Source organism: Nyctibius grandis, chromosome 7 (genome assembly GCF_013368605.1).
Source record: "Nyctibius grandis isolate bNycGra1 chromosome 7, bNycGra1.pri, whole genome shotgun sequence".
NCBI lineage: Eukaryota > Metazoa > Chordata > Aves > Nyctibiiformes > Nyctibiidae > Nyctibius > Nyctibius grandis.
In genome coordinates, this window is record NC_090664.1 from 40,515,329 (window position 1) to 40,531,458 (window position 16,130).

A 16,130-nucleotide genomic window follows, 5' to 3' on the forward strand; every position below is an offset into this window, starting at 1 on the left:
AATAGGAACTAGTGTAGAAGTACCCAGAACCCAGTAATGTGGTAAAAGTGGTTGACTTGGATTGGGCCAGAACAAATCGTATTAATAAAATCTCTTCTTCTAACAGGATAACTGGTGTAGTTAGGGGAAAGCAATAGATGTGGTTGTCTTTTGTAAGGATTTGATATGGTTCCCTGTGACAGTCCAGTGAGGAAAATGTGGAAATACAGAAACTTCATGTGAACACCAAAGCAGATAACCTTGTTTTCATAAAACTGGACTGAAAGAATAGTGATCAGTAGTTCACTTTTGGGCTGGGAGAACCTCAAATGGGCATCTGCTTTTGGTCTGTTTTTCTTCATTAATAACTTAGGTGATGAAACAAAGTCCACATAAAAAGTTGGGAGTGGACACCTAGGTTAATTACAGGCATGTTGGAGAGTAGCATCAGACTCACAGTTGAGAATACTGGAGGGACTTTTCTGAATCACAGGAAAAAAATTCAGTAGACACATGCAAAGCACTGCTGTCTGTAGGAAGAAGAAGGGGGATATACATGACTAGGCAATGGGACTGCAGAAAGGGATTCTCTGTGAAGTGATGATTGTTTTGTTGTGTTCAGCTTTCCCCAGCTAAGACATGACTTCCAAAGGAATTCTGTATGCAGTTTGGAGCAAAGCATGTTGCAAACATCCGTGGCAAATTGCAGGCAGTCTAAATTTAGAAAACGTGGATGATTTCAAAAGGTTACAGCAACTAACTTTGTACAGCCTAAAAAAGAGAAAAATGACGTATCGTGACAGTAGTCTGACAGAGATGATTTTAAATAGGGAATAATGATAATTTGTTATCAAAGACTACTGGAGGGAAGGGCAAAAATGAAGCAGTTTTATTGGAAGCAAAAAGATTCAGGTTGGATAGTAGGAAGAATGCTCTATCAGGCTAGTGAAACACAGAAACAGGCTACTTAGAAAGACTGGAGTCTCCCTCAGTGGAAGATTTGTAGGAGCAGGTTAGACAAATATCTGTCAAGGACCACCTGAAAGTACCAGATCTCTACACAGTGCAAATGCAGTGAACTAAATTATTTCTTGAGGTCCCTTTTCCTCCTATGTTTCTGTAGTTTTATGACACCAAAACAGTAACAAATCATAATCTTTTGTTCTTACAGCAGTCAGTACTAAAAGGAAGGTACAGCCAGCTCAGAGGCTGGCAGTGCTGCTGTACTCTGTGCTCAGTGGAATAGGTCACATTATTGATCTATTAGTGCCTGAGATGCTTTTAGCATTCTTATGTGTAGTAACATTAAAGCAAGGTTAGACAATGCAACTTTTTCATAACTATCATTTGTTGTGCATATATGATGTGCTACCCGGTCATTTATGTCTGTGCAGCCTGTAAAGATGGGGAAGGCAGTAATTGTAGTTGCCCCGCTATTTGCACCCAAGCTACTGAAACAAGATGAAAGAACCTTGACAACTGCAGGATGCAAGCGTTTCCTGACAGCTTAGTACAGATGCATAAATCAGGAGCAGTTGGATGATTAAAGGCTGTAATAGCTCTAACAGTTAAAGTGCAACTGAGAGTTTTCTTAAAAGAGAAGCTGATACTGAATCCTTATTTAGTGGGCATCGGAATCGAGAAGAGCTGAACAGAGAGAAAAGTATCAGCTGGGTCAGATGAAGAGTGAGTAAGACCTACAAAGAACACCTGCGTGACTGTGATGTGATGGCAATTTTAACTGACATTTCACGTGTTAGGATCATGCTATTTTATAAACCTATTGCTGAAGATAGCTTTGCATACTGATAGCTCAATTACAGTAGGACAGGGTTGTGGCAGATGACTGAGTGGAGGACTATGTCATCCCAGTGTGAGTCTTTGCCTTTTGAGTGCCAGAAAATCATAAGGGAGGAGCCCTTTGCTACTGCTGTAGAAGAGTCATAAGCACCTCTTCTGATACAGCTACGTGTGGCCATCAGAGCTACAGCCCTTTCAGGCAGGTTTTCACATGGATTAAGCCTTCTATCAAATTATTCTTTCCCTTGGTCTGAGTATGCACCGTTTCCTTAGTCCTTTCCCCCTGTTTCTGCTGTCTGAATATCCAAACTAGGGACTGAATATTTTAGAATCTAAATATTATGAATCATAGAAAATTATAGCTTGGAAGGGACCTTTGGAGGTTATAGCGTCCAGCCCCCTGCTCAAAGATGATTAACTTCAATGTTACAGGTTTGCACAGGGTCTTTTCCATTCAGGTCTTGAGTATCTCCAAGGATGGAGATAATACAGACTTGCTGGGTAATCTGTTCCAGTGTTTAACTACTCTCAGTGGGAAAATTTTTTGTTTATGTCCAGTAGGAATCTACTGTCTTGCAGTTGGGGATTGTTGCCTCTCATCCTTTGCTGTGTGCCTCTGAGAAGCATCTGTCTCTGTCTTCTCCACCCCCTTTTAGGTAGCCTGAAGGGTTCAGTTTACCCCCGTTTTAGTTGCTTGTGTTTGCAGGTAATATTTGCATTCTATTGGTGCAGGCACTGAAAATACTGCTGGTAAAGAAAATACCTGTAAATCACAAGGGAACAATAGAAGTGACTAACATTAAATTGATGAAAATTGCTCATGTACAAAGTTATCAAGATGGCATTTCTAAATTACATCCTTGTGGGAGGATCACTAATATCTTCCCTTACTGTGTCTCATAGGCTGGACATTTATAAGAGTCTCTCTTTTTAAATTGTGTTTATTCAAAGCTTAAAAGAGGATTTCTGTCCTTCGTTGGGAAAATGCAGCCTTTGGAAACTTCCTAAAAACAGTTCATTCAGTTTACATCTTCTACTACTGCCAAACCTGAGCTAACAGATGCCACCACCACTCTTCCATACCCAGTTTTCCCCCTGGGATTACTAGTAGGTAATCCCTTAAAATAGGTATTATAAAACTGATACAAACCACAAGAAATGCATCTGTGCATGCAAGAGAGAATGTGTGTGTATGTGTTCTGGGGAGTGTGGGAGAGAGAAATAGAAAGCTTGCAACGAAATAATAGCTACCAGCACGTCTATTCTCTAGATGCTTCACTGGTAACTAGAAAAATCTTTTTAAAAACCTATCTCTGTTGCCTTCATGATTTCTTGTCATCCAAGCATTACAGTTATCTTAACTCAAACATAGTGTTTGAGTTAAGTCAAACATAGTGACTTTGGCAAGAGGCTACACAGGTTTTTTTACTGTGGACAGCATGCTACTAAGAAGCAAAAGAGATCATAATTATAAGCTGCAATATTTAACAACACCTCAGGAAACTTCCAGTCCGGCAGTATTGCAAAATAATGTTTATCCCACAATCTCTCGTTGAAGGACTGTATGAGTTAAGGAAATGTGATTTTTTTTTTTTTTTAAAGGTTTAGGATTTTTTTTCCCCTTTAAATTTTTATGTCATGAACTAGATCCTGGTCGACATCCCCAAGGTTAATTTATCTCCCTGTCTACTCAGATTCCCAAGCAAGCATGGTCCAGCACTGCATCGGGCTGGAGTATCAGAGTTTGCTGTAGCTTCTTCTTTTGAGGGGGAAGAGAAGAGCCTGACTCATTATGAGAGGGACTTTTGAGGTGTTTATGATAAGCTTGCATTGAACACACATGCAATTTGATAGCCTGAGTCAGGAGAAAGAATCACCGTTTGAACTTTAGTTATGTGTATGGTTATAGAGACATGTGCCAGCTTCACCTGCAAAAAATAGACAGTAGAAATAGGAGATGAGAGCAGATGTAACATTTTACCCATGAGGACCTTTTTAACCCGTAGAAAAATAGAACAAGGTTAATACTAACCTGTGTCATTGTCGTCATCGTTCCCTCCTCTCACCCCACGCGGCTCAGAGCACACACATACAGTGTCTGCCATAATCTCCTTTTCTAATTGTAGTTGTATTCCAGTAATCCTTTTTCCTCCTTATAGCTGCTTGCATTCTGATAGCTAGCCTTTTTTCCCCTCTTTGTCCTATGCTGGTGGTTTCAGAAAAATACAAATGGTCTCATGTAAGTAAAAGTACAACTCTCTTCAGACAGAAGTAGCAAAAGAAAAATTGCCCTGTGCTTGCAAGAACCTGTCTATGACATCCTCAGCTGAACTCTGCCTAAGCAGCCACTCTGCCTTGGGGGTTGGTGGAGAATTTCCATGATGGTGTGGGTGACTTCTGTTTTTTTCTTCAAGACCTGCTCAGCTGACTTTTTACATACCCAGGTTCAGTTTTAGTTTCACAGAATCACACAGAATCACAGAATGTTAGGGATTGGAAGGGACCTCGAAAGATCATCTAGTCCAATCCCCCTGCTGGAGCAGGATTGCCTAGACCATATCACACAGGAACGCGTCCAGGCGGGTTTTGAATGTCTCCAGAGAAGGAGACTCCACAACCTCTCTGGGCAGCCTGTTCCAGTGTTCGGTCACCCTCACTGTAAAGAAGTTTTTCCTCATATTTATGTGGAACCTCCTGTGTTCCAGCTTGCACCCATTGCCCCTTGTCCTGTCAAGGGATGTCACTGAGAAGAGCCTGGCTCCATCCTCATGACACTTGCCCTTTACATATTTATAAGCATTAATGAGGTCACCCCTCAGTCTCCTCTTCTCCAAGCTAAAGAGACCCAGCTCCCTCAGCCTCTCCTCATAAGGGAGATGTTCCACTCCCTTAATCATCTTTGTGGCTCTGCGCTGGACTCTCTCTAGCAGTTCCCTGTCCTTCTTGAACTGAGGGGCCCAGAACTGGACACAATACTCCAGATGCGGCCTCACCAGGGCAGAGTAGAGGGGGAGGAGAACCTCTCTCGACCTGCTGACCACACCCCTTCTAATACACCCCAGAATGCCATTAGCCTTCTTGGCCACAAGGGCACACTGCTGGCTCATGGTCATCCTGCTGTCCACTAGGACCCCCAGGTCCCTTTCCCCTACGCTGCTCTCCAACAGGTCTGTCCCCAACTTGTACTGGTACATGGGGTTATTCTTGCCCAGATGCAGGACTCTACACTTGCCCTTGTTATATTTCATTAAATTTCTCCCCGCCCAACTCTCCAGCCTGTCCAGGTCTCTCTGAATGGCTGCGCAGCCTTCTGGTGCGTCAGCCACTCCTCCCAGTTTTGTGTCATCAGCGAACTTGCTGACAGCGCACTCTAATCCCTCATCCAAGTCATTAATGAATATATTGAATAGAACTGGTCCCAGTACCGACCCTTGAGGGACTCCGCTAGACACAGGCTTCCAACTGGACTCTGTCCCATTGACCACCACTCTCTGGCTTCTTTCCTTCAGCCAGTTCACAATCCACCTCACTACCCGATGATCCAGACCACACTTCCTCAGTTTAGCTGCGAGGATGCTGTGGGAGACTGTGTCAAAAGCTTTACTGAAATCGAGACAGACCACATCCACAGCTTTACCATCATCTATCCACCAGGTTATGTCCTCATAAAAGGCTATCAGGTTGGTTGAGCATGACTTCCCCTTGGTGAAGCCATGCTGAGTGCCCCTAATGATCCCCCTATCCTTGATGTGCCTAGAGACAGCATCAAGAACAAGTTGTTCCATCACCTTTTCGGGGATGGAGGTGAGGCTGACCGGTCTATAGTTACCCGGGTTCTCCTTCTTGCCCTTTTTGAAGACTGGAGTGACATTCGCTTTCCTCCAGTCCTCAGGCACCTCTCCTGTTGCCCACGACTTAGCAAAGATGATGGAGAGTGGCCTAGCAATGACTTCCGCCAGCTCCCTCAGCACCCGCGGGTGCATCCCATCAGGGCCCATGGATTTATGGACGTCCAGATTGCTTAATTGGTCCCTGACCCAGCCCTCATCTACCAAGGCAGATTCCTCCTCTATCCTGACTTCTCCTGGGGCCTCAGAGGTCCGGGGCTCCTCAGGACAGCCTCCAACAGTATAGACAGAGGCAAAGAAGGCATTCAGTAACTCCGCCTTCTTTTTATCCTCTGTCTCCAGGGCCCCCACCTCATTCATCAGTGGGCCTACATTGCCTCTAGTGTTGGCTTTACCTGCAATGTATTTGAAGAAGCCCTTTCTGTTGTCCTTGACCTCTCTTGCAAGGTTTAATTCCAAGGAGGCCTTAGCTTTCCTAGTTGCCTCCCTACATCCTCTGACAACAGACTTATCTTCCTCCCAAGTGGCCAGCCCCTCCTTCCATGATCTGTACACCCTCTTCTTCCACTTGAGTTTGCCCAGCAGTTCCCTGTTTAACCATGCAGGTCTCCTGGTACCCTTCCTTGACTTCCTACCCGTTGGGATGCTCTGATCTTGAGCTCGGAAGAAGCAGTCCTTGAATGCTAACCAACTATCTTGGGCCCCCTTACCTTCTAGTACCCTGTCCCATGGAATTTCCCCTAGCAATTGCTTGAAAAGGCCAAAGTTGGCCCTACTGAAGTCCAGGGTTGTGATTCTGCTAGCTATTCTGTTCCTGCCACATGAGATCCTGAACTCTACCATCTCATGGTCGCTACAACCAAGGCTGCCCTCAACCTTCACCTCTTCAACCAGACCCTCCTTGTTAGTGAGGATAAGATCCAGCAGCGCTCCTCTCCTAGTTGGCTCATCCACCATTTGCATCAGAAAGTTATCATCAATGCACTGGAGGAACCTCCTGGACTGAGGATGGCTGGCTGAGTAGGCCTCCCAGCAAATATCAGGGTAGTTGAAATCCCCCATGACAACCAGGCCCTGTAATTGCGAGACTGCTCTCAGCTGCCTGTAGAAGGCCTCATCACCCTCCTCATCCTGATCCAGTGGCCTGTAATAGACACCCACAACAGTATCACCCCTGCCAGCCTGCCCCTTAATTTGCACCGTTTTAGTTTGGTCTAAAGTAATCACAGTTTTAGTATCTTACTTTACCTGATATTTTAAATAAGTTTTATCTTATAATACAGATATTTATCTCATAATAGGCGTTTATATCTTATGAGAGGGGTAGAAAAAGTGACATGTTTAAGAAAGTCAAGTAAAAATTAACATTACTGACCCAGGCAAATAAATTCAGTCTTGGCTTTACTGCCTAAACATTGAAGGAGGTGATTTCTGAAGTATAGTTTCTTCCTTTTCCCACCTACAAAAATAATATATTCCTTTCTGGTTTAGTTTTCTTTACCTTGAACAGCAAAACTAACAGATATCCAGCTCTGTAACAAAAACAGAAGAAGATCCACGTATAAGAAGAGAAATTTTCATACTAGATAATGAAGAAAAATAGTTTGAAGAATATCATATGTGTAATTTATTTCACAGTTGGTTTGTCATTTGTCAGACAGTTTCAGTGCCCTGAAATGCAAGTGCATTAAATTAACCAGAATTGTCATCATCCATTTGGTTTGATGAAACATGTCGGTGATGTGGCAAAGTTAAAACAATAGACACCCTGGAAAGATAATGTCATTGTAAAAAAAAAAAAACAAACAAAACAGTAACTAGAAAAAGTCAATGGAGAAGGCAGACCAGCATGGCTAAAGACAGTAAATTAAATCCTGCTTGGGAATCTGACCCTGATCCAGCAAAGTGCTTAATCTCATCATTTAAGCGTATGAGTTCTTCCCTCGCTAAGCATGCATATTGTCCCACTGAAGTAAGGGTGAGATCAAGTGAGCTCCAAGACTGTTGCCATAGAGCTCAGCATCTATCAGACCAGAGCCTTCGTTGACCTGGTGGGGGACACATCTTGCAACAAGAGTTATGTGTTGAATGGTATTTGTGTAGGCATTCATGTGGTGCCAGCTCAGTGCAACCCAGGGGTTTCAAAGGTAGTCAGAAAATTACTGTTATGTTTGGGTACAAAGGGCTATAAAATGTTTTATACTGTAAGGCGCAAGTCTTTTTGTAACTGCAGCACAGAAAAAATGTAGAGGTATAGAAGAACTGATTAAAAAAATCATGTACAAAAGTATTTGATGCCTAGAGTTCTGCAGTTGAAAGGTTTTATTGATAAATTATGGCCTCGATTTGAATAGACTTCAAAATCTGTAGTCAAAAGGAATTACTGTTTTGTGCTACGTTGGTAAAATGACTTATGTGGGTATTTATTTTCATATGAGAAGCTACTGGATGATAGAGTATAAAAGTTACAGTTTGTTTCACTGTTTTCTTGGAAGCAGCTACTCCTTTACAGAGGCAATGACTCTTCAATCAGTGAGTATTGTTAGGTGCATTATGGATAGTTTAAGGGCTTAAGTACCAATTTCATCTTTGTGGATATGTAACTGCTACAGAGTTAGTCACTAAAGTTACATTGTTGCTTCTTCCTGTGGAAAAATTGTGATGAAAATGAACATAGGAAATATTGCAAGTCTAAACTAATCTGCTGGTAATGTGTGCTCACTAATCTTTCTGGAGAGCATGGCCAAACCTCTGCTTCTCATGTATACGGGACAGGACAGGGGTTTGCATGAGTCTAACTGGACCTTAGACAGGAGAAAGGATTGTCCAGACTAAATTGTGTCTCTGCATCTGGAACGAGAAGCTGACAGGGTTGATGCTACAAGGGTTGTAATTAGTCTTACACCCTGTGGCCCACCTTGTTTTGGTGGGAGTTGAAACCTTTCCACAGTGCTTTCATCATCTTTCATGATGCCCACCCCTTGTGTATAACATCCTTCTACACTAGGAATTAAGTGCTTCTTGGCGAAGAGGGCAGCTTTCCCCTCAGAAGATTTTCTTGTTGGAATTTCTCTGCCACCCATCTTCTGATGCCTTAAATCCATTTTATGTTGTATGTAGCTTTTGTACCTGAGAATTGATGCTGTAATAATCTGCATTGCTGGTGAGTTGCACATTAAGAATGTAACAAGCAATTAGTGTGTCCCACAGAACATGCCTCCACAGCAAATTTATTGCACTATAAGCTACTTCTGTTTCAGTGAAAAGCAATCATGTATATAGGAAAACAGAGAGTGCTGTATTTGTGCTTGGGCAAGAAGAATTAAATGCAGAAAGTAGTGAAAAAAAATTGGCAAAAGTTGCTGTGTATGTTGTTTGTATAAATGGTAGATATAAGGACAAATTTGTGGTTTGCCAGTTTAATTGGAGCTCATGTGGTAACAAATAAGAAAACCACTGAAAACTAAAACCAGGTGGCTACTCCAACACTTCTTAATTCCTTTTTATCTTCCCCTGATGTTTTGCAGCTGTGCAACGGTGGATCTGTGACTGATCTTGTGAAAGGATTTCTGAAAAGAGGCGAAAGGATGAATGAACTTATAATTGCTTACATTTTACGCGAAGCTCTGATGGTAAGATAAGCTCTTGGTGAAAGGACAGTTAATATTCAGCTCATATGGGTTTTTTTGAATGAATGAAGATCATGTCCCCACTAACACAGCTCACTATCTTGTGTTATAGCAGTGTTTGATGAAATCAAGGTAATGTGTAATTCAGACGGTTCTTTTTGAACAAGCAAGGTGAAGAACGATTAATCTGTTTGTTTCATTATTAAGAGGAAGAAAATTGATTTCTGACCATTGATTAATTTCCTTAGTAAATACAGTTCTGCATCAAAATCGCTTTTCTTTTGAGAAATAGCAGAAATATACCCAAAATACTGTTCAGCTTCTTATGTCTGGATCCAAAATATTTTTATAGCAAAATGGTCAACAGATCAAGTGAATTCAAACACTGCTGCAAGAATTTTTTTTTTTGGCTAATCAGGATCAAGTGTCTTTATTTTTCATTTTCTTTTAACCAGAATTTGACTTTCTGCAGTGGAATTTAGGCCTTAGCAGTTTTCTTTGAGCTTATACTCTGAAGGTATAATATATAATGTAGATTTATATTGCTTTTTTTTCTGCTTTTGTCTTAAAATTTCTATTTGACATAAAGTGGGACAATTAAAAAATATCTATTCCTCATGGTGTGCCAAGTGTTTTTCCAGTAAGAATGACACCTCTGGTTTTGGATTAAAAAAAATTCTATTTTAAGTTTTTTCATACTTTTCTGCTACTTTTATGTTTCTGCAAATGTAATATGGAGGACAGAGCTGTTGTTAGTAAAAAGTTCATGTTTATATCTCACCTTCCAGGGACTTCAGCATTTGCATGAAAACAAAACTATCCACCGTGATATTAAGGGAAATAATATCCTTTTGACTACTGAAGGAGGAGTCAAGCTTGTGGATTTTGGTATGTTATGTTTACTTTTATATACAACCAATGTTATACATCTGAAGTGTGGAAAATAAAATAAACAAATCAGAAAAGATTAATTATGTTAAATTTTTGTTAAGTTTTTGAATTCTTCATTAAATGTCACTTGGATAACCAAAGGTACTTTTTAACTTGGTAGAAATAAAATATTCACAGTCTCGGTGTTTTTACAACTTTGGGTTTTTCAGCAATTTTGCTAATGATGTTTCGATAGCATGGCTAACAAAGTTATAATATGGTGGTAGTAAGTGCCAAATGCTTTGGGGCAGACACAGTAAGTGAAGTGGCAAAGCAATAGGGTTCAAAATAAGGTTGGTGTTTAGTTCCTCCAGGACTGTGTGGTGGTTCAGTGAAATTAGGAGCTGATAGGCAAAAGCTTCATGTTGTATATGAGAGGACTTAGAACTTCCTAGCTATTGTGACGAACTGGACAGCTCCACCTCAGTCATATATACTTCATTAGTTTGATTTGAAACAAAACAAGAGATACTACCTGAAGGCAGTAGAGGGCGGCAAGATAATATATAGGTAATCCCCACCTTCCAAAGGCTGCCAAAAGTAATCCAAAGATTACTTTTGGCAAGTTTAAACTGAAGAATTGGCATTAAATGAAAAAGATCTGTTCAAGTCTGTTAGGCCTAAAGTGATTCCTGAATGCTGTCATCTGGTTTCACCACCAGAAGGTAAAAGCAGAGACACAGATAAGTGGGTGCAACCTGTTATTTATCAGCCATACCACAGTTATTTGCCTTAAAAGTGTATTCACGGTTGTTTTATTTAAGAGGGGTATAAAAATTTGCAATGCTTGTCATTATGAACTATTATTGTCTGGTAGCACACCATCTTCTAACGTTTAAATTCAGTTTATTGGTCACTACTTCACAGCATAGCAGACAATTGTAAATATCATTATTCCATTCAGCAGATAGAAAATCTTTATTTTTCCTTTACCCTCCTATTTTGTTAATGAGATTTATTCAATTGATACATAACAACTGTTTAAACTAATCATGGGATTTTAACTCCCATTAGTGTAGTGTCTTCCTGCCAGTACATTGTATTTGTGCAGCTCTCATTACTTCACACACAAAACCCCCACAACTATTAGGGTTACTAATTCTTCTGAAAATTCATGTATTTACTTTCACTGTTCTATTCCTCAGATAAAATCTTCAGTTGAAAAGCCTTCAGACTTCCTAAATTATCTGCTGTACACTTACTAGTATTTTCTGATAGTCTGGAAGTTTAATGTGAGGCAAAATCAATATTTTTGCCCACAGGTTTTTAATGTGTTGTGGTTACTAATTTTTCTAAGGTGCTGAAGGCAATTAGAGCCGTGCAGGATCGATGCTTCTGCAAATTAATTCACTTATGCAGATGTCAAAACATACAAGCTGTAGGGATGAGGACCTGACTTCCTTATTCCCCAGTTACTGCAATCCGCTGCTAAGGCTGTAATTGAAAAATAATCTTAACATCTTGTGGGAAAAATTGTGATGCCAAAGCACAGATGAGAATGTGCGCAAGAAACAAACATACATACACACACGTTTATGTAGGTTGAAGAGGGACCTGTAATAGCTGCAGTCCTTCCTCTCAAAGGAATATAAGAACTGCACCTTAACTTAGGAATAGATAGACATTTTCTCTGGCTTTTTTTCTTTTTTTTTTTTTCCCCAAAGACCAATCTGAAGTCAATAATGAGTAGTTTCAAATGGGAAAAATTTATACAGTCTTCACAAAATCATCATGGAAGACATACCATTCACCCTTCAGGCTGACATTTAAGGTACTCAGGTGGGACTTGGGAGATTTTTGTCTTCTACTTAAGAGGATTTAAACCCACGTTAATCGGATTCCAAGAGTATTTTTTAGACAGGAATGCGAGTTGATCAAAATCTCTCATGTTGGCTCTTCTACAGACTGTTGTACATAAACACTTATTGGATCGGGGACTGAAACTCATAGCCATCTTTTATTATATGAGCTTGTGAAACTGTAGGCTACAGAACGAGATAGACACACAGGCACAATCTCCTTTTCTTCTGGCAAATACTCAATGGAAGCAAAATTTTTCTTTTAGGTTGAAACAATTATTACATGAGGACAAACAAACAAACAAAACCAACCCAAATAATCACACAGCCCTTTCTAGTGTGTACACAGCTTTTCCATTGTGGAGAAGGGAGCAGAAACAGATCAAAGACTCCTCCAACCACCAAACACACTTGACAGAGGAAGTGAGCCCTTCCCAAGATAATTTTGTCTGCGCCATTCTCCTGCACGCTGGTTGATGATGAGATGTTCCTGAAGAAACCTTTTCTCTCCTCCCCTGATACTCTCTGTGGTGGTTTTCAAGTAAACAGGTGCATAAAACCTGTATCTGAAAGATGGACCTGTGAAGTGCCTTATGGAGCACAATACTAGAAAAGGACCTGTTCTCAGTCTGTATGTGTTGTGTGGTCATATAACTTGAACTTGTGTCTTTTTTTTTCTTTTTTTTTTAAAAAAAAGTACAGTTAGGAACTTTCTGCGAGTCATAAGTGAAAAAAACAGTTAACTTTCAGTGAATTGAATCACCTTTGAGAATGGCTTTTCTTTCCTTTATTCTTTGAACTTAGTGTATAGTGTACCACCATTGTGAGTCCTTTCTTGCACAGTAGTACTGACATTCCAGAGCTTCATTTTGTGACACAGCTTATACACCTTGCCTTATGGTTGTTGTGTCATAGGCATTTATGTATGCTGTGACCGTAGTTTCTGAACACTGCAGTCTGTAATAGATAACTTTCACAACACTCTTATGAGGAAGTAAATTACTATAATTCCCAGTTAACAGCTTGGGATCTGAAACTTTGAGAGACTGAGTTGCTTGAGGTGACTCAGAAAGTGTGTGGAAAAGCTCTCCCAAGATGCATGCCAACAGTCTGAACTGTTTGCCTTTTGTAGATGTATTTTTAGTTAAAGAGATGAGAAAGACTTTGGAAGAATACCATGGCAGTGCCTCACCCAGATTTCTTTGAAGAGTGAAATTTTTGCTTTCCCTTAGAATTCTGCTGTAGTATTGCTTAATCACCCCAGTAATATTCTCGTATCTAAGAAACACCCAATCTCAGTTGGTAGATTAATGATCAAATCAAGTAAATGAGTTTATAACATCTCCACACCAATGCTTCTGGGAGCTCAATTGCTTATCAAGGAGCTGCCAGATAATAGTTTTAGTTTAAACTGTCTAAGCCACAAGAAGTTTGAAATACTGTTATTAGGGAAGTGTCCTCTCTTCTTGTGTGCATCCAGTATGATAATGTAGATCAACAGAGATAGATAAACAAAATCATTCTTTTTTTCACTACAAATAATGAGTAGCAGCCAAGAGGATCTACTCTTAAGCATGTCCCATGATCACAGATTCTGTCCCCGAATTCATTAAACTTCTAGATACATTAAAAGTCCATATTTTCCTTGTAAGAGAAGAAGGTTGACTGAAGGCAGTTTCGCTACCTGAACATTTGAGACAATTAGCTGTTAAGCTGTTCTGGTAGAAAACCTTTGGAGAAGGATGTTATGCCTGAGAATTGCAGCAATTATGCTCCAAGCAAGGAGCATCCTCTACCGCATCAATACAAATAATAAATAGCTGCATATATTCAAGTGTAGCTGCTATGTTTTCAGTATAGGAAAGATTTGATAGAAAAATATACATTTACATTAAAGTAAATTCCCTGCAGCACTTTAAAGGGTGACAGCTATATAATATATTGTATAAAAGGAGTTGGAGGCAAGCAAGGTGTGAATCAGATTCCCTTTTTATAAATATTTTTAATTATATTCACAGTTGCTTATTAGTGTTCTGGGAGGAAATCTTTTACATCTGTTTCTCAGATTTCTGCTTTTATGCAGTGGATTGATGTTAAAGAGCCAGATTTCAAAAGAAATTTTAGCCACTAAAGGTGCAGAAAGGCACCTAATAAAATTTTCAAAAACTTCTAACATGTAAATCCAAGTTAATTTAATGCTAGATACCTTTTGAAAGTCTTGTGACAAATTTATCTGCAGGCTTTACTGCCTAAATATCTTTCAGTGTCTGACCTTGTTTCATCAGTTAAAAAACTGGCCTGAAGTCACTTGCACACATAGCACACCTCATCTGTAATAAAAATTCATATATTCATCTGCATCTTACAATGTGTAACCAATTTCATAGAGAGATGAGTGTATAACATCTGCTTATGCTGACCAGTACTTGCTTCTTTGAATAGTCCCTCTCAATTCAATTTCTTTTCTTGAAATCAGGGCCTTTCATGTATTAAATAATGTTAGTCTGAGACGCAATTCCCATTTGGAAATTCTGAGATGTCAAATAGTGTGCTGTTCCAAAATGGGAGAAAAGAAACTTAACTGTATTATTATTATTATTGTTATTATTTTAACTTTGGTCTGAAAAAGTCCAAGTGACATTTTATTTTGAAATATTTGACATGTTTCTGAAATCCCCTGCCATTGCAGTGAGTCTGGGAGCTTGAAAGCCGGAGCTTTTCATGCTTCTATGTTATTGAAAGAAGAACATCCTAGAGGACACAACTCCCTATCAGCAAACTAGACAGGTTGCTGACATGTGGGGAGTCGTGGAGGAAAGAACCATTTTTCCACTAAGAGTTTTGAAATACCTAAAGTCATGTGGCAAGTGATTCTTTTAGCTAAAAAGAGGATAGTGTAATGCTGATGGAAAATTCCTCTTCAGCTCTGTTTTTGAGGGTTGACCTTGTAGGCTGGTAGTCTCGAACAAGAGCACAGGTAGCTCATACTTCTATGGGACTGCTGAAGCCTGCTGTCGCAGACTAGAAATATCTCAGGATAAGCAGTTGTTGCCTTGGAAATGTCCAGAAAAAATGTAAGTATAAATGGTACTCCACCCCTTAGGCAAATGATGGTTTTCCAGCAGCACCGTTCCTTGCTGAAGGCCATGTCCTTCTGTGCATCAAATGAAAACATACTTTCATACCGCATGTAATTAGACTGTTGATGTTATTACCATGAAAGGTCATTGAGGGAAAAAAGAAAGACAGACATCTAGATGGATATTAGAAATATTCAAGTTCCCATAACAAAAATAAAATGTTGGAGGACTCATTAAATTTTTGGAATTCAAGCCTATTTCTAACTACAAGAGATCCCATAATTCCCTCCAGTTTGCCTAGTACTGTCACTGTGGGAAAGGGGATATTGAAAAGGATTGGCACTGTCCTTTTTCAGTTTCTCCTTAGGCATTTCATTAATGGTATCTAAAACTCTCCATCATTAGAGTCTCTGGATAAGCAATACACAGGAAAGATCTAAGGTTTTTTTATAGGTAAAGCAGGTTCCAGTGGAAAACATGGAAAGAAGGTAATGCTATCTCACTGATGCTGGCAGATGGTGGATGGTGGAAAATTACAAGCTGTTCTGCATGCAGTTAATAGAATAGTGACTTCAAGGGTTCCTTTAATACTGTGGATAAGGAGATTGCATAATTAAAACATGAATTGTAACATTAGTGGAATATATAGTGAAGGTAGGGTGATTTTTGTACTTCAAACATGCTTAGTTTGCATTTTTCTGCTTTTGTTTCAAATGTTAGAAGTGTTGGATTTAAAAGTTGCATGTGAATGTTGTCTTGGCATTCCAAATGCAGTTTCAGATATCACACTTTGCATGTAGCTAGCAGTTTTACCGTGGGTATATAGTAGCCTGAGTCAACTAGAGATTTAACCTGAGTATGACTCCTTGGGGAAAAAACGGATTGGGGGAGGGAATACTGTATTGCTTTATTTAGTCATACTGAAAACTGACATTACTTTGTTTAATACTTGAACTATTTCTTCCATGTATTTTGGAAACTGCAGGTAGACAGAGGTCAGCTTTTGTGTTTGGAATGTAATAGGTTTATTATTTTGTTATGGAAAGAATGATCATTCTTCTTTTA

The 16,130-nt window shown here is 39.8% G+C and overlaps 1 protein-coding gene across 2 annotated transcripts in view; it reads left to right on the forward strand.

The window, feature by feature from the left end:
- The window catches only part of MYO3A (myosin IIIA), a 135,877-nt gene that overhangs the window by 22,878 nt on the left and 96,869 nt on the right, over positions 1-16,130 (forward strand). For both annotated transcript variants that reach the window (XM_068405047.1, XM_068405048.1), the window contains exons 3-4: positions 9,155-9,259; positions 10,045-10,144. In XM_068405047.1, the coding sequence (XP_068261148.1) occupies positions 9,155-9,259; positions 10,045-10,144 (205 nt within the window). The remainder of the gene's footprint in view (positions 1-9,154; positions 9,260-10,044; positions 10,145-16,130) is intronic.